At 41.2% G+C, this 27893-nt stretch overlaps 1 protein-coding gene across 1 annotated transcript in view; it reads left to right on the top strand.

The window, feature by feature from the left end:
• CDH11 (cadherin 11) overlaps positions 1 to 22227 on the top strand; it is a 142650-nt gene extending 120423 nt beyond the window's left edge. The window contains exons 9-13 of the mRNA XM_055000354.1: positions 3784 to 3920; positions 5087 to 5208; positions 8742 to 8859; positions 18093 to 18338; positions 19116 to 22227. Coding sequence (XP_054856329.1) covers positions 3784 to 3920; positions 5087 to 5208; positions 8742 to 8859; positions 18093 to 18338; positions 19116 to 19612 — 1120 coding nt within the window. The 3' untranslated portion in view covers positions 19613 to 22227. The remainder of the gene's footprint in view (positions 1 to 3783; positions 3921 to 5086; positions 5209 to 8741; positions 8860 to 18092; positions 18339 to 19115) is intronic.
• Positions 22228 to 27893: the final 5666 nt, after the last annotated feature.

Below are 27893 nucleotides of genomic sequence, written 5' to 3'. Positions count from 1 at the left end.
TTAAAGGATGAAAAACGAAATCCTTTCTTCAAGTCATAGTTGACTTATGGTGACCCCTGGTGGGGTTTTCATGGTAAGAGATTGAGGGCCAAGCTACAAGTGACAAATGACACTTGAACAGCAAGTGGATTGAGTGGAGGGCAAGCGAACAGGGAGAAATGCACTTGCCGTTCAAGTGTCATTCGTCACTTGTAGCTTGGCCCTGACAGAGTTGGTTTGCCATTGCCTGATCTTTGTAACTTTGCTCTTTGTTAGAGGTCTCCCATCCAGTTACTAACCAAGGCCAACTCTGCTTAGCTTCTGAAATCTGGCAAGATCAAGCTCTCCTGGGTTATCCAGGTCAGGGTGGGTTGAGGAATAAAATTAAGGAAATACACTGGTAATTCAGACATCTGTGCCACTAGGAAGCCACTATTTAAATTTACGTTGAGGAAGCCCATCCAGCTTTTCCAACTTCTATGGCTATTCAAAAAGCAATAGAATTAAGAAGGGGCCTAGGAAATGGTGAATCTCTCGACTTTATTCACAGATATATACATTTTAGATCATCAACAAGTAAAATTGCAATGCAATCTGAGGGCCAAGCTACACATGACGAATGACACTTGAACGGCTAGTGGATTGAGTGGAGGGCAAGTGAACAGGGAGAAATACAATTGCCGTTCAAGTGTCATTCGTCATGTGTAGCTTGGCCCAGAGACACAACGATTGCAAAGTCAGTTGTATCTATGCAACAACTTGGAATCAGGGTTGCCAGATTCCCCCACTATATTGAGGGATCCCCCACTCCCAGGTGCCACTCGTTGCTGCTCACCTGACTGGTGGAGGGAGGGAAGGTGTCAGGTAAGTGGGGAGGCAGGAGGGTAGGCCACAACCTGTTTTTGCTATGTTTGGGGCTGATTTTAAAAGAATTGGCTCCTAGCATGACCCATTGACTCCGGGTCACACTGGAAATGATGTCATCACCAGGCACCATCAGCATGTTTCCTGCATGTGCACAGGTGAGTACCCCCCCATGCCCCCCATCCCTCATTTTGAACTGGGGTGTCCTGCCAACCCTGCTTGGAAATATCAGTCTGCATTTATAGGCAGATTGTTGCCGAGGTGGATTTTAAAAACATTTTCACTATTTTTTTATCCTGTTCTTCCCAATAATTGTTTAAAAGAACCAAAATCAGCTGAACAACAAAACAAATAAAAACAGCAGGTGATAAATTACACACACAGAGAGAAATGCCTCCTTCCTGACAAATGGGAAAGACCGTCTCCTTGGCCAATGTACATTGTTATATACCACATGTGCATGTTCACTGTGTAATGCAAAAATTTAACCTGCAGACGTTATCCTGGTACCTAGGCTGAACAATTATAGGTACATTGTAAAGAGAGATTTTTTGGCCACATTTTTTCTCTGATTGGTTGGTGTTTATTTTTAAATGCCGGGATTTTCTATTCATTTTTGGTTTGTTTCTCATTCGTTGTTTCCACACTGCCTTAAAATAGCGGCAGGCTCCTGGAACTCTGGTAGCTTCTTCACACGATATGAGCTGAAAAAACGCCCCACATCCATTTTAAAGAAAACATCGCGAGAAGAAGCCGCCAGTGTTTTGGGAGCCTGCTGCTTTTTTAAGGTAGTATGGAAACTGCCATTATCTTTAACTGCCTTTTTAGTGAATGGCATACCAGTTTTTTTCTGATTATGAGGAAAGGTATGGTTTTTAATGGTTATTTTTATTGATTTTATTGCATTATTTATTCTTCCTGTTCTATGCTGTTCTATGCTGGAAGCTTCCTTGAGAATCCTTGAGGTTTAAGAGTGAGAGCACATACTTATTCGATACCCAAATAAAACTTGGTAACCTTTTATAATAAGCTCCTACTCAAGCACTCAAGCAAGGCCTTCTATTGTAAAGTTTCACATGGAGCACAAAACATCACCATATCTGGTGGGAAATGTATGTTTATGTTCTCAAGGACACTGACTGACTTGTATCAAAATAGGTCTTGTCAGTGGTTATTATTAGACACTAGCACAACATGCTACTATCTTTGATTTAAGCATTTTCTCTGACTTCAGCACTTCTGGACTCAGCCCTGAGAGTTAACATATTCTGGTTCCTAGGTTTGAATTAGATTTCAGCACACAGACATGTGCTCTTAATGAACTAGCAACATTTCAATAGTCTGCCGAATCATCAAGTACATACTGGTTGTGATGCTGTTTCTAAAATGGCTATTTGGGAAGTTTCAAAACAGATCAGATATACATGTGTGTGTGCCATCAAGTTACAACAAATGTATAGCAAATTCAGCAAGGGACTTTCAAGGCAAGTGAGAAGGAGAAGTAGTTTGCCATTGCCTTCCTTTACGGAGTCAGCCTTGGGGGTCTCTAGGGTGGCTAGGTCCCCTTTCCCTCCCAGTGCGAGGGGGGACCCAGTACTTGCCTTTTCATCACTCTTTCATTGCTCCTCACATGCACACGAAGTGTGGACACACTTCCGGGGTGGCATGATGATATCCTGGGAGTGACATAATTGCACCGCCCCAGGAGCACACCTGGGAGGCCTGTTTCCCCACCTTTCCCCCCAACTGACCAGGTGAGTGGTGGCGGGAGTGAGGGTGGGAGTAGAGGATTCCCTGCCCCCACAGTGGGACCTGGGATCCCTAGTGGTCCTCCATCCAAGCATTGACCCTGCTTAGCTTCCAAGATCTGAGAGGGCTGTGTTATTCCATTCCAACCACAAGTAGGGAAATAAATATGAAAAGAATGTACAGATTTTGCACAGAAAGCTGGGTGGACACATTATCAGAAATACAAGGCTGCTGCCAGGCCCAGTGCCAGGTTTTCTGGTGCCTGAGGCAGGGAGCAGCTTCAGTGCTGTTGCTGCCCCCGCACGCACGTGCACCTGGACTGCATGATGACATCTCACAGCAGGCAGCTGGGACAGCGTGCGTGCGTCCTCCCAGCCGTCCCACTCAGTTGGTCCGCGTGCCACCCCGGCCACCTGCTGCGCCTGGCCCGCAGTTGCTGTGCCCGGCCAGGAGCGCATGCTGGCAGCAGCAGCAGCAGCAGCAGCAAGGGACAGCTGAACAGGAGGGCTAGAAGGCTTCAGCAGCTCCGGGCCAGGTGCGGCAGGCAGCCGGTGCAGTGCACAGGTGGCTTCCCAGCCCTCCAGTGCTGCCGCTGCCAGCTCCGTGGCATGCACCCCAACCCCCGGCCACCCCGGTGCCCCCTCCGGTGCCTCAGCATTCAAGGCAGCTGTCGGACCTGCATCTATGAACGTGTCTGCCCTGGCTGCTGCTGAAAATAGCATCCCTGATTTGATTTTTTCCCTCCAGTCCAAATATGTATACTAATGCCTATCCCATGACATCACATGCATTGCCTCGTCCTTCTGATGCAAATAATTATGTGTATTAGAAGACTAGGGAACACACACTATGGTGTTGCATTATATGTTAATTGCTACGTTATGGAGACTAAGGAAGGACTAACTATGGTGGCTGCCCTGTGTCTCTTTTATGTTTCCACCCTAAGAAATGTTTCTTAATACAGAAAATCCAGTATGAAACAATTGCTATGTATGTAAGCATTAGTAAGAAATGGAAATCCATTTCCATCAAGAAGTGATTTAGTATGTCTAATTAAAATTTCCATCTTGCTATCGTGCTGCTGCAAAACTATTTTTAAAGTAATATGTGATACACTGTTTGGGAGATACTAAATGAACTGAGGCCACTGAATAATTCTCTTCTAATTACTTCATTTGCATCCCCTTTTAGATATTCAATTGATCGTCACACTGACCTCGACAGATATTTCAGTATCAGCCCAGAAGATGGTTCAATTATGACCATTAAAAAACTAGACAGAGAAGAAATAGTTTGGCATAATATATCAGTACTTGCAGCTGAAATCCGTGAGTATTCAACTGAAAATTATAGCTTTTAAATAAATCAGATTTTAAAAGATTGTTGTAAAATATTCGTATCAGGAAAGGCAACACATGACTTATTCAGCTATGTACACTTGAATCAAAACTTGTCTCAAGTAATTTGGTAAGAGATATGCTGATTTGGAAACCCCATAAATATATCATCACATTACAAATATTAGGTCTACATATTAACATATTATTGTTGATATTAATTTTGCTTGTTGAATACAGAATTTTAGAGGGAGATAGTATCCGCAATACACCTTGTCTACAACTTGAAATCTGATGTTTTCTTTTATCCCCAAACAGAGCTATGCAAATCCTCCTGTGGTCTTGTTGAAACAATTTGTTTCCTTTAAAATACCTTATTTTTCCTTTATAGAACCTCCAAATTCAACTCAGTAATTTACTTTAGGTAAAATTCAGTGGCAGCTTTACCTGGGGGAGGAGAGAAAGATAGGGATCCAAAATTCTACCCCCTGTGGTAGATGGTATACAGCTAAGCCAGTTTACCTTATGGCTGTCTTTATAGCTCCTCACAGAGCTAGATAAATACTATCTAAGGGCCAAGCTACACATGACGAATGACACTTGAACAGCAAGTGTATTTCTCCCTGTTCACTTGCCCTCCACTCAATCCACTTGCCGTTCAAGTGTCATTCGTCATGTGTAGCTTGGCCCTAAGATAGGAGTCTCCAAGCCTTCTTGAATCGCTGGCTTTTTTTGGAATTTTGAAAACAAATGGTGGGTGCAATCACAAAATGGCTGCCAGGAGATATAGGGTCAATTTCAAATATTGGGAGCTTCCCCGCTTCTTCTATGATGGAGTCAACTGTTTGTGAACGGTCCTTGAAGGCTGTTTTGAGGGACCTCCTTCTTTCATTTGCTTGAAGATAAAATCAAGTTTTCATATCTGGTCATTGGAACAATTTCAAATTAACATTATTTTGTAAATGGGAGGCCAGAAAAGTCAGGAGCTAGAAAATATTCACATAGCACAGGAAACCATGTCAAAATAGGAAGATTTTTAAAAAGTGTCTGTTCATTCCAACAGTGATAATTTGGGCAAAATTAAAGTATACATCTAACTTTTTCCTTGCATTTTTCTTCCCATGTTGCTATGGCTTTCACTTCCATAAATGTTGTAGACAACCGGCATAGGGAAGCTAAAGTTCCAGTAGCCATCAGAGTCCTCGATGTAAATGACAACGCTCCAAAATTCACAGATGCGTACGAAACCACCGTCTGCGAAAAGCGTCAGAGCAACGAGGTAACTTTCACTTTGTGGGTGGCTACTCTCTTTTAGATGCTAGATCAATTTTTTTCTTTTTACTCCGGCTTTTACATAAGGGCTTTACTCTTTAAACATTTTTATAGTCTGCTTTTACCTTGTCAGTTTATGCTGTTCATCATTTTATGTTGGTTTTGTGCTCTGACTGGATTTTTTATACTGTTTTTTTTTAAATTATTGTGTTTTAATTTTGCAAGCCACCTCCAAAAGCTCTGTGGAGAGGCATTTCTAAATAATATGCAAATCCAGTGAGAGAATAAAATTCTGGGCCTCGGCACATTCACAGTGCAATCCTAAGCAGAGGTACTTCAGTATAAACCCATTGACTCAAATGGGCTTAGACTGGCGTAATTCTGTTTAGGATTACATTGTCAATCAGCCAAAGATCTGACTTCACCCATCCCACCCCCATGTAATCATCAGCTTGGGAGCACAGTGCCTGTATACGGAGGACATTTATGGTCTCCCTTGATCACGATTGTTCAGAAAACAGTGTCCCCAATCACAGAAAGGAAACATATGTGTGCATTTCCTCCTTACGGTCAGGGACCAGCAATTATACAGGAGTTGGGCCAGTGTGCTCATACTCACTCTATGCATGTTGACTGAACACATGGAGAGATCATGTACAGAAGGCAAGTATCTGTGTTAAGACAGTTGTTTGCTTTTTGTCTGTAATGCTGCATTGATTTTTATAGGATCTACTATTGGAAAAAATGTTATTTTACTTTTGCCAGGGGTTCTCAATGTAGTGCCCATGGGCACAATTGTGCCCATCAATACGTTTCCTGGTACCCCCAAGTGATTTTAAAAAGTGGGAGGGGCCAGGTGCAGCTTTTTCTACCAGGGCTTCTGATTGGCCATTGAAATTTTGATTGGCTGTGCAGAGAGCCAGTTTGGTGTAGTGATTAAGAGAGATGGAACTCTAATCTGGAGAATCAGGTTTGATTCCCCACTCTTCCACTTGAAGCCAGCTGGGTGACCTTAGGTCAGTCACAGCTCTCCAGAGCTCTCTCAGTTCCATCCACCATACAGGGTGATTGTTGTGGGGATAATAACATACTTTGTAAACCGTTCTGAGTGGGTGTTAAGTTGTCCTGAAGAGCGGTATATAAATCGAATGTTATTATTATTGTAAAAACATTGCTTTGGTAGAAGCTGCTTCCACAACACAAGAATCTTAATTGTGAGACTGAAGATGAGCTGTAACAGCCATTTTGTGACTAGCTCCATCTCCTACAGCAGCCATTTTGTTGCTGTTCCCACCATACTATGTCAAAATTCCAAATGTGTCCACAGGTTCAAAAATATTTGGGGACCCCTGACTTATACATACATTTATGTATAACATTTCTGTCTGACCAGTCCTCTGAGGAGGAGCTTGAATTGCCTCTTTAACCCTACAACAACTCTGCAAGGTGGATTAGACTCTATTCACATGTTACACATGTGCAACCTACATGTAAGAGCATGCACATGTAAGAGCCTACATGCATTCACTTTACAAATGAAATCAGGGACTAATATCTGGATAAATGTGGGTTTAAATAAATTAAGAAGCAGTAGATAGAGACTGATAGAGCTAGACAGAGATTGACAGAGTTTTAAATCACACACCCAGCTCTACACATGTTGAATTGTAACATGAGAATTACTCAAAGCATGTATAAAGAACAATCAAGTGCACATTGTACACGAGTTCAATGTAACTTGTGAACAGTGCATTAGTCCCAGAGATTAGCAAGCTTCCATGCTGACACCAGATTGCTGGGTGGTACTGCTCATGTAATTTCTCCCTCTCTCATCGTTTGAGATCAGGGCTTTGAGAGCAGAACCACAAGTGACAAAAGGCACAGATTGGACACTTGTCTGCTTCCCTCAAGTTTTGGCGGGAAATGTAGGCAGCTTGGCGGAATGTTGGACAAGTGACAGTTGAAAAGTCCATTGGACAGCAGTCGGAGAGCCAAGCTCTGAGACCAAGATGCCTATATTTCCCATCAAAACTTGAGGGAAGATGACAAGTGTCCAATCTGTGCCTTTTGTCACTTGTGGTTCTGCTCTTTGAGAACTGTGGGCCAAGCTACACATGACGAATGACACTTGAACGGCAAGTGGATTGAGTGAACAGGGAACAGGGAGAAATACACTTGCCATTCAAGTGTCATTCGTCATGTGTAGCTTGGCCCTTAGAAGCTCCCCTGAAGCTTCTTCTATGTAGCTGCAGGAATCAGGCCACTTCTAATGTGGAGTTTGAGTAGTGATGCTAGGGTCCTCATAAATAACATGCTCAAAAATCAAACCAAACCTGTTCGTAATGTTTCCGTTTACTGAACACTCCATATGCTTATATTCACAGTTTTCAATAAGCAGCCTCTCAGAGGTATGTGTTCCAGAATCTTCTCCACCATTGTCATCACATCTGACGGTGGCTTGTGACTCATCCTGTATTCTCGGTGCAGTCCTAAGCAGAATTACATGCACCCTCTAAACTCATTGATTTAGGGTCAAACTAGATGTGCAGGTTTTTAAAGAGTTGGGCCTAACTTGGGTTTCCCACAGCCACACAGCACCTCTGGGGAATGGCTGTTTAAAAAACGAGAGAGCCCAAATGGCCTCAGAATGCCACCACAGGGAAGCAAGAGTTCCTGCCTCTCCACTCCCAGCAGTTTACCCATGTCAAAATAGCATATGATAATGGTATTTCTCTGTTTTTATTGCTCCTCATGCATAGAACATTCCACCTGGAGCAGCAAAAACAGAGACACCCTCCCCCATTCACTGTTTTGGAAAACAGCTTGAACCTGGACCCAACCCTTTAAAAACCTCCATGTCTAGTTTGACCATTAAACAGACACAGAAGGGTATAAACTCTGCTGAGGATTGCAGCGCTGGGAAATTAATGCGAATGGTAGTTGTTCTGGCTTTCTGATTCCATGAGGGAGGCAGCAAAAACTCCATATCCATAAACCCCAACAGGAAGTCATATGGGGAAGACTGGGAAGAGCAATGGTGAGCCTAGAACTTGGATTTATTTAGAGGAGAAGCATACAGCATATTTCAAAAGAAAGGCCAGTGTGTTTCCACACAATTCAACAGGCTCTGCACAAGCAAGGATGGTGCTATTTCTTGGTTTCTTGAACACCCCGCTTCCTGTGGGCCACCCTTCCTACACATATGTAGGAAGGGTGGCCCGCTTCCTGTGGGCCACCCTTCCTACACATGACGAATGACACTTGAACAGCAAGTGGATTGAGTGGAGGGCAAGTGAACAGGGAGAAATACACTTGCCGTTCAAGTGTCATTCGTCATGTGTAGCTTGGCCCTGTGCCACCCTTTACCCACTTTACAATGTAATACCATCACATCCCTCCCCTGGTGGGAGCCAGGAAGCAGTTATCACTTATACTTCATAGGAAACTAAGCACTGTTCCTTTGTAGTTAACTTTTGGGAATACATTTAGAAAAAGGTGAAACTAATGTGCTGGTTGCTCACAAATGCCTTTCTTTTATAGCCATTAATTACAATTACTGCAGAGGACAAGGACGATACAGCCAACGGCCCAAGATTTATCTTCAGTTTGCCACCCGAAATTATCCACAATCCTAATTTTACTCTCCGAGATAACCGAGGTTTGTATTGAGATTCACTGTACCAGATGGAAACGAACTAAATGACTGTTATCATGTCGTAGAACAATACTATCATTAGACATGAGTGACTGTTTGAGGTAAAAAATACAAGTGAAGATCAGAGACATTCCTTATATGCCTGCTCTCCAGCATTTTTTCCCCAGATAAGTACATGTGCTATAAAAGCTATATGATAAATGTACTGGTGTTGCATGCATGGGTAGGAAAAATATAATAATTCACCCCATTTTTCTTCATTAAATCACAGCAGCCTCCACAGTTTTGGGAAATCAACGTGTCAGCTGTTGAGTTGGTTTTGATGAAAGGGAAGCAAAGCACTCTTTTGATCTGCTTTGCTTCTTTCAGATTGTGAGGAAATTGGGAGAGCCTGTGGGAGAAAAATTACTGAGAAGAGTTAAGTTAAAGTTCTGCCCCAACAGGAATCCAAGCTGAAATGATCACGGAACTTCATCAGGGAAGAAATCTTTCCAAAATAGGCTGCTCTCCTTCCTACTTACTACCCTTTTATCCTGCCCTTCTTCTAATGAGCATGGGGGCATATGTTATTCCACACTCCTCTATTTTATCCTTGTGAGCCAGTTGAGGGGGGGGGGAATGGCCCAAGATACATTGGCCCAGATCTATGTTGGGAAATTCCTGGAGATTTGGGGGGTGGAGCCTGGAAAGGATGGGATTTGGGGAGGAGAGGAACTTCAGCTGAGTCTAATGCCATATAATTCACCTTCCAAGTCAGCCATTTTCTCCAGGGGAACTAATTTGTGTCACCTGGAGACCACTTATAATTCTGGGAGATCTCCAGCCACCACTTGGAGGTGGGCAACTCTAGCCCAAGGTGATCCAATTAACATTTCTGAGTGAGAATTGCACCCAGAGCTCCATAAATCTAGTCTGATAAGGTAATCACTGGCTTTTGGGTAAATTCATGGTTGAGTGAAGGGCTGAATGTATCTGGTTCTAGAATTGTACTATCTGGTTCTAGGTTCTAGCTATCTGGTTCTAGAATTGTACTATCATTGCTGGCTTTCTGGCAGGTTCCTATCTTGGTTGGTATACAACAGTTTTTGATGTTCTTGATCCACTCACCTTGCATTATTGGTGCTGAAGTTACCGCCACCTAATTCTGCTAAAAGCCTCAGAGCATACGCAGAGGCATCTTTCTACTTGCCTGGAGTAGGATGCAGAATACATTCCAAAACTCATTCGTGAATTTCTACTCCTTGTGAGCCACAGTTAAGTTTCCCCCCCTCGTTCTGGCTCTGAAGGAGGAGACAAGAGATGGGCTTCATTCTGCCCTTGAAATAAGTTGGACTTCAGGTGACTGTTCATAGTTCTGCAGCCACAGAGATCGGCCACGGTGATCCAGAGTAATTTTCCCCCCAATGAATTTTTGTTTTGAGTCTGAAGTCAGAAACTGAGATTCATGTGGTACATTGTATTTTAAGTCATTCAGATTTGGGCGGGGGGGGGGGGGACCTGTAAGATTGTGTCTTCTTTTCTCTTATCCGTCTTCCTAGCCACTTGAGATATTTCTTAATTTTCATGAGAGGGAAAATAGCACCCTAAAGCACAGTTAATTTAATTCTTTTTTTGTGTGAGTTTATGAAAGGTTAAGCTGGAGGAGTCAAAGAAAAAATCAAGAATTGTACAGGCTTCTAGCCAGTAACCTTTTTCCTGTGGCAGAGCGCCTTGCTATTTGCAATTAAAATATCTTACAGTTCCATTCTCCCCCTCTCTCCATTTGTAAACCTTTGTATCATGCCCCATTTTCTCCTAGGGAATTTGCTAGTTTAAAGGGGGGGGATGACTTTATTAATTGAAGGAACCAGTTAATGAAAACTCATGTTTAGGCCAATTCTAGAAGTTTGAAAGTGAATAGATCACTGAATAGAATTTCTACCCATCTCCTAAATGTAATTACAATCTTCATCTTCTGCCCCCTTCTGTAACATTCTACAGCCGATTGAAAGTCAATGGAGTTACCACATTTTCCAGCCAGGTTCTATTTTCTATAGAACATATGAGATAATGGCTGGTTTCATGCTATGATAAAGCACGACATTCCTTTCATGTTGAGTGTTTACTCACATTGTATCACATTAATAGGTGCTTTCTTCTGTGGATTTGGCATCAATTCTAATCTCATGATGACTTTGGGAATTCAGTCCTGCTGGAAGATCATGAGAACTCTTTAAAAATCATTTGAAATGGAATGGTCACTCAAAACTTGGACTGCCATTTGCTAGTTCTTTTTTACCCTTCAGCTTCTGGCAAGTTTGCATGGAAAAGTGATGCATTCCTTGTCCTGGATCATTGAAACTAGTTAAAAAAAATATAGCAATCTGTACATCAATGTCATTCATTCAAGCAAGGCTTTATTGGCATATATAAAAATACAAGATTTTAAATACAAAAATGAGTCCATATAGAATGAGATTAAAATTACAGATAGGAACAGGGCAGACATCAAGGTGCCCTCTAGCTTTCTGGGATCTTAACGGGTTAGATTCAGACTAAATTGTCTGCTAACAGAAGGGGAGCTGTAATTCCACCAGTTCCTCCTTCCTGCTGCAGACCCCCAGTTTGCCCCCATGCCGTTCCCGAGAGCCCTCTTTCCCCCAGGAACAGCATTTGGGGGAGATTAATGAGCTGTAGCAGAAGAATTGATGCAGGAAAGCCTTAACAACAGGAGAAAGTTTAGTCTGGATCAAATCTTATCAAATCAGAGCAAATTGGCACTTCTTCCCTCGTTTAAGGATTGGATACATTTCAGGGCCAAGCTACAAGTGACGAATGACACTTGAACGGCAAGTGTATTTCTCCCTGTTCACTTGCCCTCCACTCAATCCACTTGCCGTTCAAGTGTCATTCGTCATGTGTAGCTTGGCCCTCAGTTCCAGGTGGGGAAAGTAATTACTCTGTGTATTTAGGACAATATAAGTATCTTTTTGATGTAACTACCCCAGCATAAGTAGTTATTAAACGATTCCACACATTATTGACTTCAAAACAGTACCTTCAATAAAAAATGTGTGAATTTTCTGTTACTCAGGGCCAAGCTACAAGTGACGAATGACACTTGAATGGCAAATGTATTTCTCCCTGTTCACTTGCCCTCCACTCAATCCACTTGCCCTTCAAGTGTCATTTGTCATGTGTATCTTGGCCCTAAGATTTTATTGTGGCGCCTTTTAAAATAAACCAGAATCCATACAGTGACAGAACAGATGATCAGTGATGGTGACCCCGGGGCAAACAGAAGAAGCAAATTTCTGTGAACTGACTTCACATGAAACCTTTTAAGAACATGCCATGAATGGTCAGAGTTACATCACTGGCCTCTTTTTTTGGGAAAAGGGTGAAAATATATTGGATAAATGAAAATCCACCATGCCTGGTTCACTACCGAAGAACATGAAACAGAAACAGATCTAAATATTTAGCTGCCCACTGAGAGAATCCTTAGACAACATGACTCTTCTTCATACAGAGAAATACAGTTGTGACACAGCCCCTGAACTGAATTAGACGTTAGTTTCATGTTTGGAATATTTGTTATAAAACTCTCTGTATATGCACGACATTGGACTCTGACTTTATTGGTCCTTGAGGATTTCTCTGGGATGTATTTTCTATACGAGAACAATCCAAAGATATTTGGTCTGCTCTGCTGTATTAAATTTCCTCTCTTTACATTAAGGAGTAAATATAACAATCTGTAATGGACTTCCTTTGACCTGCTTCTTTAAGGGAAAAAATATTCCAAGGATATTTCTGTGGAAATTAACAAGCAGAAGATTTTTAAAAGAAAATTGACTTTTCCCATGGAGTCCAGAATGCCATTAAATGAGGAAATAAACATTTGTGCATATAATATGCCATGAACACAAAATAAATGCAGTCAATCTAGGAAGAAAAAAATGATCTTGATACTCCACTGGTAGATAGCACTCTTCAATTAAAAAAAATGAAATAGGGGGCATAAGTATGAAATCTGAAATTGTCCCCACAGTTCGAGTTTCTCAAGACAGTCAAGTATGTATGAGTCAAGGTTTTGGGCTGCCTGGATTACATTTTAAGGAAGCGTGGACAGAATTACAGACATAGGAAGACCAAAATACCATATGTATAAACAACAACAACAACATTTGATTTATATACAGAACAACATTTGATTTATCAGGACAACTTAATGCCCACTCTGGTTTACAAAGCATGTTATTATTATCATCACAACAATCACCCTGTGAGGTGGGTGGGCTGAGAGAGCTGTGACTGACCCAAGGTCACCCAGCTGGCTTCAAGTGGACAAATGAAGAATCAAACTGTATAGATTAGTTTTTAAGATCAAAAGGCTTGGAACTGGGGTCGAGGAAAGCAATGATCAACATTTGACGGATTATATACTGCTGGTATAATCACATCTTCTTGTTCCTGTGATTAAATCACATAGTTGCAAAACAAATGACAAAATGTGAACCAGAGAAAGAATCCCCACATTTCATTATAGCCAGCCTCTCCAAGGCAATGAAATAGCTGTTGGAACCTCCAAATGTGATAGTTTGCTTTAATCTTGGAAGCAGGCACATCACATGACATCATGATAATTGGAGGTGAAGATCACAAAATCATGGAGTTTTCTGAAGCCCTGGAGGGAATTGACTCCCTGCCGCAAGAATCTGAGAAACTGATGGCTGTCCCAGCATTGACAATTCTATTTTCTTTTTACCAACACTGCATTAATCCAAAAGTAATAAAAAGGCCAGGAACTCTGTTTACTTGTCCAATAAAGATACACATTAAGTAAAATAAATTTGCTTGGGTCTTCCTCTAAGGAGTTACCTAACCCTCCTTCACACTGTCTCAGATCCTTTGTATGTATGTATGTATAATACTGATCCTAAAAACAAAACATGGTAGTTGTGAATCACACATATCCCACATCAATTCTAATTGAACCATGAGGTCCTGCAGAGTGCTCGTACAGATAACCAGATAGCATTGGACAATTTCATGTGTTCAAAGGTTTATTATCTGGCTTTGGTTAAACATCTGCATAGTACAAACCAGCTGCCTGTGGCCAGAGTCCATATAGCTGTAGGAATGTTTGATCTACTTCTTATGTGGATCCTCTGGGTCACATGGGACCTAATATCCCCACCAATGGGGATGTGCCAAGGGTACTCACCGTCCCACTCACATCCCCCCAACTAAATCCTGCTAGTGATGGCCTATACAGCACCACCGTAGCCAAATAGCCACAGCCCCAGCAAGCAGTACAAGGTAGGCAACAAACTTCCTTCCCAGATCCAATCAGTGAAAAAAGAAAAAAATTTCTACCTGGCCCCCAAAAGGCGACCTTTCAAAACCTGTACTGCCACTGGGCAGGTAGGTGGGCTGAGCACGAGGCAGTAAGTGCCTTTCCCAGGAGTCAGGGCTGTCCTATTAATGCACTTAGCCCCACCCCTACCCACATGACCCTGACAGGCTGGGAGAGCGCTGCCATTTATCCTCCATGGCGGCAAATGCAGCCCCCGGCCTCAAGCCTTTAACTTTCGGCCAGGTAGGGACCGAATTATACATGTAAATGACATGCATTGCACACAGAGATGCCATATGAATTGCGTATGGAAATTGTGAAACATGCATACTCATTGCAAATTAATCTACAAAAGTGAAAGGCAGAGAACTGACAGTGCCGAGAAAAACAGAAAGGTGTATAGAAGGTCAGGAACATTTGCTCACTCCCATATTGGTCAACTTTGACGGTGGCTATGGTAGAGTTCTTAAAATAAATGAAGAGCAGTGAATCTTAACAATATGTTTCTGGAAGTAAACCTTACTGAACAATCCCAACTAGGATTCTATGTAGACCTTCTTCGGCCCTTTAGTTCCAAGCCTTGTGTCTGTTTCATTATTCCGACTAATGTGGCAAACATTTTTTTAACAGAATTCTTTGGACAGAATACCACAATCCTGTTCCATTAATGGAGGGTTTTTTGTCTTAAAGAGTGTATTTTGTCAGCAGAAGGCTACTTCCACTTAAGGAAAGCACCTCCATAATTGGAAAAGATTTGCAGGATCCAACCCCAAAATTAAAAAAAAAAATGCTATCATGATACTGATAAAATTAACATATTTGATTGTAATTATAGACCAAAGCTGGAATTTTTTTTTACAATTTTCTTTGACTTGCAACCATCTCATTTAAAACAGTAAATAAAGTCTGAGGAAATGACAGTATTAGGGATTAGCTTATATGTTTTGCCAAATTTAGTTCGAGGACTTCACTGGAATTCGGCCCAGTGACATAATGTCTGAATATATGCCATTTCTTTCAAGTGCTTGATAACTGTGATGCCTGCCAAATGAAATACACTGAAAATATAAAGATGGGGAAATCTATTTATTTTGACAGCTAAATTTAGGTGCATTTTTAAAGCTCCATTTAGTGCTATAATTTACGTCATTATACTTTTGATTATTATTTTTTCAAGCACGCACATGACTTGAAGGCACCAGAGTTAAAAGTTGCTGTTGAATCTAGTACTTTGTCATCTTGTATGCAGGTTCTATTTATTTCAGTGGAGCAAATATTTGAAGCCCTGGAAATGAAGCAAAAAAGTTCATGTATATATTTTGGAAAAGGACATGACAGAACATGATGATGGTGATGGTGATGGTGATGGTGATGATCAAGTTATATACCACACTTCAGGACAACCACTCAGAATGGTTTACAAAATATGTTTTTATTATCCCCACAACAACAATCACCCTGTGAGATGGGTGGGGTCGAGAGAGCTCTGAGCTTCAAGAAGAGGAGTGAGGAATCAACCCAATTCTCCAGATTAGAGTCCTGCCCCTCTTAACCACTACACCTAACTGGCTCTCTGGGAAAGCTGAGGGATGCATTTAGAAGTAAAGCGAGACTTACACGCCCTTGAACTTTGGGTCTCATTTAAAGTTGCCAGCCTCCAGATGGCAGCTGGAGCTCTCCCGGAATTACAGGTGACAAAGGGCCAAGCTACACATGACGAATGACACTTGAACGGCAAGTGGATTGAGTGGAGGGCAAGTGAACAGGGAGAAAAACACTTGCTGTTCAAGTGTCATTCGTCATGTGTAGCTTGGCCCAAAGATCAGTTCCCACTAGAGAAAATGGCTGCTTTGGAGGGTGCACTCTATGGTATTATACCCCATTGAAGCCCCGCTCCTCCCCAAACCCTACTCTTTCCAGTCTTCACCCTCAAAATCTCCAGTAATTTCTCAACCTGAACCTGGCAACCCTAGGTTCAAATCATTAATGTTACCAGTTATTAGCGTTTAATCCTACTCTTCGCCAAGAAATGAAGGGCTGCATAGATGGTTCTTCCCTCCTCCATTTTATTATCTCAACTACCTTGAGTCTGTAATTAGGCTGAAAAAGTGCAACTGGCCTGAAGTCACGTTCAACAAGCACAAGAGGATCTGTGGCTCAGATTTATCTTGCAGAAGGTCCCGGGTTCAATCCTGGCATCTCCATTTCAAAGGACAAAGTAGGAAGTGATGTGAAAATGCTACCTGGAGAGAGGCCTGCCAATCAGAGTAGATTATGCTGACCTTTGTTCTGAAGGTTTGATTCAACTAAAGGCAGCTTCATTTGTTGTACACATGCCTCTCAGTTCCTACATTAACACTATGATGTGTCTGTACTGTTATCATTATCGTTATTGTTATTTTATATACCGCCCTTCAAGACAACTTAATGCCCACTCAGAGCAATGTACCAAATGTGTTATTATTATCCTCATGACAATCACCTTGTGAGGTAGGTGGGCCTGGGAGTGTTCTGATGGCTTCAAGGAGAGGAGTGGGGAATCAAACCCAGCTCTCCAGATTAGAGTCCTGTCACTCAACCACTACACCAAACTGGGTCAGTATCCATTCAGAATTGCACTGAAAGGAAGTTCAGCTCCTAGAATAGTATTTGTGTCTGTTCCAAAAATGTAAACTACAAAGCAGAAATAATCTCCATCTGAAAAACACCATCGATATAGACTGGAGAGTTCTAGCCAATTTTAGCTCTCTGGGGAATGTCCTTTGCAAATCTCTGTTTGGAGATTTGTATCTCTCCTAATTTGCATCTCTTCAGCAGTAAGAAGAAGAAAAGACATGTTTTCAAGTTGCATTTGACTCATGGCATTCCAGGCATGAACTGAGCAAAGGTGGCCTTCTTCCACGTAGTGACCCCTGTCTTCCATGGTTGTCTCCCATCCAAGTACTGACCATATCTGACCCTGCTTAGCTTCCAAATTCTGATAAGCCTGGGCCAAACTGGGCTGATCAGATTGCTACTTTAGTAAACATAAAACAAGAAAAAGAATCAGTGCATCCTCAGTGTTGTACAGTGAGTGAATTACATCTCAGTGAACTACATTTTAGGAATAAATGTTTTAGCTGCTTTGGGGAGAGTGTATTTCCTCACAATCATATAATTTCAGCAGTAAGTCAAAATGTAAACATTAAGTCAGTGAATGAGACTCCCCCACACAGAAATGGAAACTTGAAATTTAACCCAAGAAATGCTTCAGGAGATATTTTACATTTGTTATGGTCAAAAGCAGGACTTTTAAGTAGCTTGTTAGGGGTCTATGTGAAAGGCAGAGAACCTATTTGATTTCTAATTGGCTAGAATCACTCAAAACGGGCATCGTTTTCCCAAAGGGACCGAACTGGCTACATAGTATAACAATCATGCCCCTACATGACATTTGATCATCCTAGGAGGAATCAAGCCTTCTTAAAAATGGCCCTGAACTATTAAGTACGCTTAGGGGCTTGGAAGGGGCATCCTGTTCTGAATCACCAATTCTGAACTAAAGAGCAAACCAAGAAAACAATTGTCTGAGGGCCAAGCTACACGTGACGAATGACACTTGAACGGCAAGTGGATTGAGTGGAGGGCAAGTGAACAGGGAGAAATACACTTGCTGTTCAAGTGTCATTCGTCATGTGTAGCTTGGCCCTCAGACTCAACCTTCAATGGAAGTATCTGCTTTTGCAGTTTTGCAACCTACCCTTAAGTAGCGAAAGACATCTCTAGTGCGATCCACACATTGTGTTAAAGGGCTATCATGTCATTAAGCAAAGAGGCAATTTTCTATAAAAGGGCAAGCATGATTTTCTTTTGGGGAAGGAACATGACAGTAATAACAATTGTCTTATTTCGACAGATAACTCAGCAAGCGTTATCACGAGGCGCACGACTTTCAGCCGACAGGTGCAGGATTTGTACCTTCTGCCTATTGTGATAAGTGATGGTGGGAGCCCTCCGCTGAGCAGTACCAACACACTTACTATTCGAGTATGTGGCTGTGATGGTGACAGGATCTCCTGCAATGCTGAAGCCTACACCCTGAATGCAGGACTTAGCACTGGCGCTTTAATTGCCATTCTTGCTTGCATTGTGATTTTGTTAGGTAAGGCAGTCTCTGAATTTCTTTTTATCTGGTTCCCCTGCTTTGCAGCTAGGGTTGCCTCACCAAGCCTAACACCTGGTAAGAGAATTCAGGGTGGGGACATGGTGGAGGGGCAGTGTTGCAGGCATGATGACATACTTCTGGGGGAAACCCATATGTGAAAGCTCTAGAAATCTCTAACTCTAGAAACTACTGGAAACTATGATAAAACCATAGAGTTTCTGGCAATTCCTAGAACTGCCCACTGTCACTTCCAGGTTTCCCCTGAAAGTGACATTGTCACTCTCCCATCATGCTGCCTTTCTTTAATTTCTCTAGAAATCTCTAGCTGTAGAAATCACTGGAAACTATGATAAAACCATAGAGTTTCAGGCAATTCCTAGCACTGCCTGCTGTCACTTCCAGGTTTCCCCTAAAAGTGACATTGTCACTCTCCCATCATGCTGCCTTTCTTTAATTTCCCCTCACCATTGCTTGGAGTGGCAGCAGGCAATGAGAGTTTGGGGGGGGGCACCTCAGAGGGATTGGTAGCTCTAGCTGCAGCAGAAGGAAGGACTCGGGAAAGCTCTGTTCTGCAGACAGAAGTGTCATCCCTCAGTGGAAAATTTAATCTGGATCCAGCATCATATCACTTCAAAGTGCAAAAGAGGGGCTTGCTTGTTGCAGTGATGCCTCATGCTACAGGGATTCTTAGATTTACCTAAGACATAAAGAGGTCATTATTTCCTTATTGATCTGTTAAGTCTTTAAAAAAATCCCTCTTATTTCTCTCATCAGTGATTGTAGTGTTATTTGTAACACTGAAACGACAAAAGAAAGAGCCCCTCATTGTCTTTGAAGAAGAAGATGTACGAGAGAATATTATCACTTACGATGATGAAGGAGGTGGAGAGGAAGATACCGAAGCTTTTGACATCGCTACTTTGCAAAACCCTGATGGCATCAATGGATTTATTCCTCGCAAAGACATAAAGCCCGAGTATCAGTACATGCCTAGGCCAGGGCTTCGGCCTGCTCCAAACAGTGTTGACGTTGATGACTTTATCAACACAAGAATACAAGAAGCTGATAATGACCCGACAGCTCCTCCCTATGACTCGATCCAGATCTACGGCTACGAAGGGAGGGGCTCAGTGGCGGGTTCACTTAGCTCTTTAGAGTCAGCGACAACAGAGTCTGATTTGGACTATGACTATCTACAAAACTGGGGACCTCGTTTTAAGAAACTAGCGGACTTATATGGCTCCAAAGACACTTTTGAAGATGATTCTTAACAATAACATTTCAAATTTGGCCTTAAGAACTGTGTCTAACATTCTGGAGAAAAAAAAAGATTCAGAGGAAAAATGTAAGCAGGTATTTTTTAAAATAAAATAAGGAAAGGTTCATAGAAAACATTTAGGTTTAGCAAAGATGGGGGAGGGTCCTTTCATTTAAAGGGGGGGGGGCGGAAAGGACAGCAAAGTGGTAAATACTGTGAAGTACCTTTTCTCGCAAAAGGCAAAATACAGAAGTTGGTGATCAACTTCGCTAGAAGGGGATAAAAAATAACCACTTGTGAAATACAAACTATTTAAGCAAAGGGGAAAATTCAAAAAGTCATCTGAGAACCGAGGGCAATCTTTTTGTTTTGTTTTGTTTGTGTGTATTATGAACAGCTAAGTCTTTTATGTCAAAGAAGCTTCCACAAATTAGAAAGGATCACAGTTCCGAGCTGTAATTTCGCCTTAAACTATGGACACTCCTTACGTAGTGCATTTTTAAACTTGAAATATATAATATTCAGCCAGCTTAAACACATATGATGTATGTACAGGACAATGTACAATTTTGTCTCTTGAGCATCCAACGTTTCTGCTGACTCCTGTAAATCTTTTTTGCTTATACTTTCATCTTAATCTAATACGTGCCAGATATATTAAAAAAAAACTGTCTTGTTGCAGTGGGAGGCGCCCTATTTCTATGTCATTTTTAAATGTATCTATTTGTACAATTTTAAAGTTCTTATTTTTAGTATACATACAAATATCAGTATTCTGACATGTAAGAAAATGTTACATCACACTTATATTTTATGAACATTGTACTGTTGCTTTAATATGGGCTTCAATATACGAAGCAGACTTTGAAATAAAAAAAAGGATTCGTTTTTTAATTCTCGCTTTTGTTTATTAAACGTTTAAAGGGAAAGCATTGTTCCCGTTTATGTATGTATATCTCTAAACTACCAATCTGACCTTTTAATAGCCCTATTTGTTATGTGTTTGTAGCTAAAGCTGTCTTGTTAAGTGATTATTTAAAATCAATTACCATTTTTGAATGTGTGTGTGGGGATTTTTTAAAAAAGAGAAATACCTTTAAAGTCTATATAGAGCATATGGCTGCTTCACGAGCACAGTAGCAGCTTGAATAAATATGCTCTGGGTTCAGTTCAGTTTCTTCTTTTAAGTACTGCCATATTATACGCATGTATCTTACCTCTTAATAATCCCACTGGCTTCCATAAATGGCGTTACAATGTGCAGACATTGTCTGCACTTATAATTTAAACCATGCTGATTAAGCTGAATATCCGTTTTAGGATACTGTGGGCTGAAAGAGACTTAAATCTGGGTCTGACCCAATTTTAGATTGCTAAAGATTTTGTATTCAACTATTTACCCTAAGATGTGTATTAATTTTGGCTTAAAAATGTAAGTAGTATTTAGTTTGCTGAAGTAGTATCATCTAGGTTCTTTTTTTTTTAATTTAAGGCAAGAAAAACATAGAGAAAGGGTTAGTTTTTTATTGTATGCTTTTAATTTAACAATAGTAAAGGATCTATAGATTAGTTTTGAATTAGTTTAGAGAATGGAACAGATTGTATGTTCAACCTCTGGACATATATGTAAAGATGCTAAATTTAATATAACCAGTAGGAAAAAGTTAGAGGTCTGCAAATATAATATAGGATGAGGCCATATTGGCAGTAAAACATATTTCTTAAGGTCTTGCAGGAGGTTTAAGGGCGAAAATCCATTCTGAGGTTAAGAATACCAATTGCCAAATTTTGTGAAATTTGCCTTGCTTATAGTAGTGTTAATTTCCATATGTATTTAATATACATTTACTAAACAAATGGGTTGGATCCAAACCCTTTTCCTCCCCGCCAGTAAAGGGCACTTTCTCCAGCAAAAGAAAATTGAGAGGGAAGGGACAACATTACTGATTTCCACTCACTTCCCTGACCTCCCTCCCCATTTCACACTCATGCCATTCCTGAGAGTCATCTACCCTCCAGGACTAGTGGAAAACTATTAACAGTAGTTTGAATCCAACCCAGGATAGTTGTTTTTGACATTATAGTGCTAAGATTTGGTGAATTCCCCCACCCTCAGTATATGAGTATCAGGAAAAACATTACTACTATACCATGTATTATTTCAATATGATATATTAGTAGATAGATAGGTAGCAATGTTCTATATATTTCAACGCTTAGTGCAAATTTCTTCAGTTGTTATCATTGTTGTTGTTTTCTATTTTTATAATCCAAAGACTATTTTGCTATATTTGCACATTTCTCCAATATGAATTAAATTTTTGAAAGTTAGCAAATGATGTAGAGGAAAAGTAAATCTGCTGATAAAGTTGTCATTGCCACCTTCATCTTCATCGTGACAATACTTTTTGACGTCAAAATTTTTACTACTTGCTAATGTACGTTTTACTGCATTGTTAGGCAAACTTTTGACACTTTTTACATGCTTCTGTTTAATTTTGAAGGCAAAGAAAGACATTGTCAACTACTTTTTTATCATTTCAAATATTTGTTTTTTTTAGTATCTGTAGCCCCCCACCCCCTTCTCCCCTTCTTACAAGTTTGGAAATAAATTTACTTTTCCTGCTAGTATTGTCTTTTTGTTTTACATTAAAATATCAACGTGGGATTGGATCCAAAGGTCATCTTTGGTTGATGGAAGTGATTTTCATCAACAGAAGAAAGGGTCAGCTTTCACCTATTCCCACTTCACTGTAGACCCCCCTACTTCTCTGTCCATGCTATTTCTAAAGTCACTTATTTCCCTGAAAGATTGTTTTGGGATATTTAATTAGCTGCAAGAAAGTTCTGTACCCTTGTTGATATTTGGATCCAACCCAGGATTTACTTTTTCCCAAGTGTTATTCCTATGATTAGCTCATGGATTTTGTTGGATCCTTCTTTTTAAAAATTGCTAATGTCACCTACAAAATGGATCAAATAATGCATTGTTTGCTGAAAGTTACACACAAAACTATTGTACTCCAAGGAACTGGAAAGCTGGTCTCCCCAGTGACTCACCAGAGCTGTTTACCTTTTCTTCTGTCGTAGACTTTGTTTCCCCTAATATGTATCACAGCTAACAAGGTGGATGTCCTTTTCGTTGTTGGTTTCACAAATGTATAGACTGATGTAAAATGTTTCACTCATATGGTTCTCTGTGTATCAAATCTGATGGAATTAATGCCCATCAATTCAGGAAGGTGTGTCCTTTGCATTGTATACTAAATATACATAAGTACCATCTGGGCGGAAGGAAGGTTTTATCATAGGAGCAACCACTTTGGTCAAGCTGTATGAATAAAAAGTCCCTTATTGCTCACTAGAATCATTCTAGTGAAACCTGTGAACCTGAAGAACTCATTCCCACAATGGGTTAGCAACAGGATAGGAACAAGCTTTGTTAGCTCATGGAGTTTTATCCAAGCATTTTTTCTATTGGTGAAAAAGGAATGTTCCCTTTGACTACCCAAAAGGGCTATGCTGGGGATCATGGGATCTGTATGGACAAAATCTATGCAGAACAGGAAGAAAATTGAATGACAGTGAGTAAAAAAGCCAGCTGGATCTAACCCTTGGATCTTTTACAATCGCTCAAAAGGCATGCAGAAAAAGTACATCATGTCATTACAACCCAGTTTAGTCTTACTTTTACAAGCCCTTCCAAAAGTGTTTTACAAGGAATTCCTTCTATCTTACACATCTCAATAACAATATTATAAAAGCTGCTTATATTGTGCATGTTTAAATTTTAATATGTGCATGCTTTTAGAAATGTCACCCCCTTCTTCACCACCATCACCATTCTCTAGTAAACATATGTATGTGGAAATATGAAACTGCCTTATATCAAATCAAACTTTTGGTTCATCTAGTTCAGTATTGTCTATTTCAGCTGACAGAAGCTCTCCAAGTTTTCAGAAAAAGTTTTTTTTTCTCCCTAAGCTTGAAACTTCAAATCCATTGATTGGAGAAGACAGAAATTAAACATAGAATCCTTCTGTGTGCAAAGCAGCTGATCTTCCAACAAGAATCTGGGAGGAATTCAAAGAAATCAGAATGTAAGAGCAAAAGCAAATCCTGGAGTGATACTTAGACTGAAAAAAAAAGTTGGTTTAAATTCTGTAAATATAAATGCATTGTTAGGAATTAAAAATGCATTACTTCCTTCCTCAATGTAATCTCCCCTGCACTATATTCATCACAGTAATGTGTCAATGCAGTCTGAGAAGAGATACTTTTAGCTTCAGTGATATTTTACAGGTATTTTGTAGCCGCTTCCAAATTTACAGCCAATATTGCTCAAGACGAATCCATGGAGTAGCAAAGGTACATCTTGATTATACCTCCATTCTTCATGTGGTATTTTAATAAACATGCTAACTTGAAAATAAAACACATTGTCTCAGCTGGATTGCACACCATGATCTCAGGTCTACGTGCTCCCGCATCCCCTTTTTGCATTCCAGTTGCATGTCTGATGTTTTAGTTCACTGTCTGGTTGGCAAACTATATTCTGTGAGCAGACTCCAAACCAGAATGGAAAACTGCAGTGTGACATAAGATTCAATTCCAGTTTGAAGGAGTAACAGAAAACACCAGAAAACCAGTTTTTCCAAATCAGAAAGTCAAGGAGGAATTAAGAAGTGAACTGCATGACATTGCAATTGGCCAATATTTCAGACAAGCTTCATTGGCGCACTCTGTCTCATATATACTCCATTCTTGAGGTTAGCTCTTTTATTATATCATATCACATCGCTGGGCTGAAAGTGAAGCTTCGGGGATTAAATGTATTATTTATTGTAGATTCTACCTTACTGCTCAAAAAGAAGCAGACCAACTAATGCCACAGTCTTGTGGTGGTGATGAGGTCGTGACTAGACATGGGCACAAACAGCATTAAAAACAGAAAAAAAATAAACGAACAGCCTAATCTGCTGTTCTCGAACAAGCTGTTCGTGAGGCCCAATCCGAAATGAAAAGGTGGTCATTCGCAGCCATTCGGCAAGCCAGACAGTCTGGCACCTGCTGCAATCAATCCCCTTGGCAACCGGAGGCAGGGAGGGACTGAACTCTGTCTGAACTCCTTCTGGCTTTCCTTCTTGCTTTAACCCTTCAAAGTACTTCCAGCAGAGAGTCCCAGTTTTGCCACTTTGAAGAGCAAATGACAGCCAACGGGGAGACCCATGGATTATGCCTTTCCCGGAGTGTAATCTCTCTGAAACTTGGGGGGTCTTCAGAGGACAGTGAGGACTATGTCCCCTGCAAATTTGGTGGGTATTGGACATTGGGAAGGTCAGTTTGTGGGGTGTTTAAAGGGCCCTGGCCCTTGCACGTGGCAAGAAAGGGCCCTTTAAACTATCAGCTGGCAGGCAGCAGGGGGGAATTCCCCCCTGCCGCCTGCCAGCTGATAATTTAAAGGGATCTTTAAAGGGCCAGGTAAGTGGGTTTGAGGGGAGGGAGGGCTAAGTGGGGGGGTTGGGGTGTGGGGGGGTTCTAGCCCCCATGAACTGGGAACAGTTAATGTTCATCCATGTCCATTGTTCATTGTTCATGGATGGCACCGAACGATGAACAGGGTATTCAGGGTTTTTTTTTTTTTCCCGTTCATGCCCATGTCTAGTCATGAGAGATTTTTACAATTATCTGGAAACCAAAGCCCTGTTCACAAATTACACTGAATGCATGTACAATATATGCATTGTGGTAGACCTGATTTTTCTTTGTGTCTTGAGTAATTCTCATATTACACCTTCAGTACATTACAGCCCAACATGTGATTTAAACCCCATCGATCCAGTTACTGGTACCCAATTTCATTCCTAAAGTGAATGTGTGCTGGCTTTTTCTTACGAACCGATGTGCACATGTTCATGCAGAATGTACTCAAAAAGAAGGTCCTATGGCTCAAAAAGAAGTTCTATGCCTGATTAGTAACTGATGCCATCAGAGATCTAAAATATTCCCACTAGCAATAATGGGAAGTGCTGAATTCTAAATTAAATAAAATTCCAAATGGAGGTCGAACTTTTCTATGGTTGGAATCAAGATTACAACAAGAAAATGTACATGAAGAACTCAAAGGATCTATATAAATGGTATAAAAATTCTCCTTGAATCCAAAGGGGCTTCATGTTTTTTTTTTTTTTGAACAAGCAGGCCCTCTTCATTATCCCTTTTGTCAGCCAAAAGGGTGACAGTGTTGTATAGTGGTTAGAGTACCAGACTAGGATCTGGGAGACCCATGTTTGGTGTACTGGGAGAGCCAGTTTAGTGTAGTGGTTAAGAGCAGCAGGACTCTAATCTGGAGAACCGAGTTTGATTCCCCACTCCTCCGCTTGAAGCCAGCTGGGTGACCTTGGGTCAGTCACAGCTTCTAGCTCTCTCAGCCCCACCCACATCACAGGGTGTTTTGTTGTGGGGATAATAATAACATACTTTATAAAGTGCTCTGAGTGAGTGTTAAGTCATCCTGACGGGTGGTATATTAATTGAATATTGTTGTTGTTTTTGTAAGTTCAAATTGTCACTTTGTTATGGAAGCTCACTGGATGACCTCGGGCCAGTCACACATACTCAGTCTAACCTACATCACAGGATATTTGTAAGGATAAAATGGGGGAGAGGAGAATGAAGTAAGCCACTTTGGGTTCCCTGTGGGAAGAAAGGTGGGGTATAAATGAAGTAAGTAAGTAAGTAAGTAAGTAAGTAAGTAAGTAAGTAAGTAAGTAAGTAAGTAAGTAAGTAAGTAAGTAAAACTAGCCTTTCAGCTTACCAGGAGCATTTCCAGTGGGCTGCCATCCTGGAGGACCATTGGTGCTGAGAAGCAAGCTATGCCAAGGGCTGCTGCCATATTGGCAATGCCATAGTATTCACTCAGAGTACATCAGTTATGGCAATGTGAAAACCTACGCCCTTTGCCATTGGCATCACTTCCCAGTCTGATGACACCCAGTTACATCTCTCCTTGCCTTTGCACAGAGCTTCTTGCATCATGGAACGCAAGGGAGCAGACGCAGATGCCACTACGCCAGTTTGGTGTAGTGGTTATTATGAGCACAGGACTCTAATCTGGAGAGCCGGGTTTGATGTCCCACTCCTCCACTTGAAGCCAGCTGGGTGACTTTGGGCTAGTCACAGTTCTCTGGAGCTCTCTCAGCCCCACCCACCTCACAGGGTGTTTGTTGCGGGAATAATAATAGCATACTTTGTAAACTGCTCTGAGTGGGCATTACGTTGTCCTGAAGGGTGGTATATAAATCGAATGTTATTATAGACATGGGGTGGCCAGGTAGACTCCTGGTACTGCATTGTCCAGAATCCATACCTGCTTTAGGGTAGAGTAGGTAACTTGCATGCCTTCAGACCATAACTAGAGACACTAAGGGCGAAGCTACAAGTGACGAATGGCACTTGAAAGGCAAGTGTATTTCTCCCTGTTCACTTGCGCTCCACTCAATCCACTTGCTGTTCAAGTGTCATTCGTCACTTGTAGCTTGGCCCTGAGAGCAGTGGATTCCTCCCACCCCAAATCCCACCATGGCATTAGATGTTTTCCTCCTCACTAGGGCTTTGTGTATGTGAGTGTGAGTGTATGTGATGGTACTCACTGCTGGTACTGAGTATGGGCACCTTTTCCAAGGATCTCCCAACTCCTGTTCTTCATGTGCCAGCTCACTCCACTCAGCCAGAGAAAGAGAGAGTGCACCCTCAGGAACAGACTACAGGGAATTTGCAGAGGGAGAGGGGAATCAATGGAAATCAACAGGACCGTATTTATGAGTGCTGCCACCTCTCACTTTAAAAAAAATCACTATTCATTCCCAATTTTGCCACCAGCTGCCACCTTCTCTGTCCATCAGACTCTATCCTCCTCCCTCAAAGCTCAAAAGAAGAGCCATGTCATTATTAATTAACAGCAAACACATTTAGCAAACACAGTTAGGTCATTTAATATGAAAAATTCATAACGACCTTTATGTTCTATAACTGCCCTAGACTTAGTAAGTTTTACAGTCAGTTATGGATAGTTCAGGTTCTCTCTCTCTCTTTTCCCCCTGTTGGACATCTCAGCAGCTTTTTCAGTGCCTGACATGAAACTGTTGACTGGAATTCATTTCTGGAAGAGGCCTTTTTTTGGCTTGACCTTTGAATGAAAACAAAAATGGCTCATGGCATTTAGCTGTTTACTGTAGTAACTTCCAGTTTTATTTTTTATTTTTTTTAGTGTCATTTATACTCTGCCTTTCTCA

This window comes from Eublepharis macularius, chromosome 16, assembly GCF_028583425.1.
Source record: "Eublepharis macularius isolate TG4126 chromosome 16, MPM_Emac_v1.0, whole genome shotgun sequence".
Classification (NCBI taxonomy): Eukaryota; Metazoa; Chordata; class Lepidosauria; order Squamata; family Eublepharidae; genus Eublepharis; species Eublepharis macularius.
The sequence above is the reverse complement of the archived record's forward strand: the minus strand, read 5'-3'. Positions and strand labels throughout refer to the sequence as shown.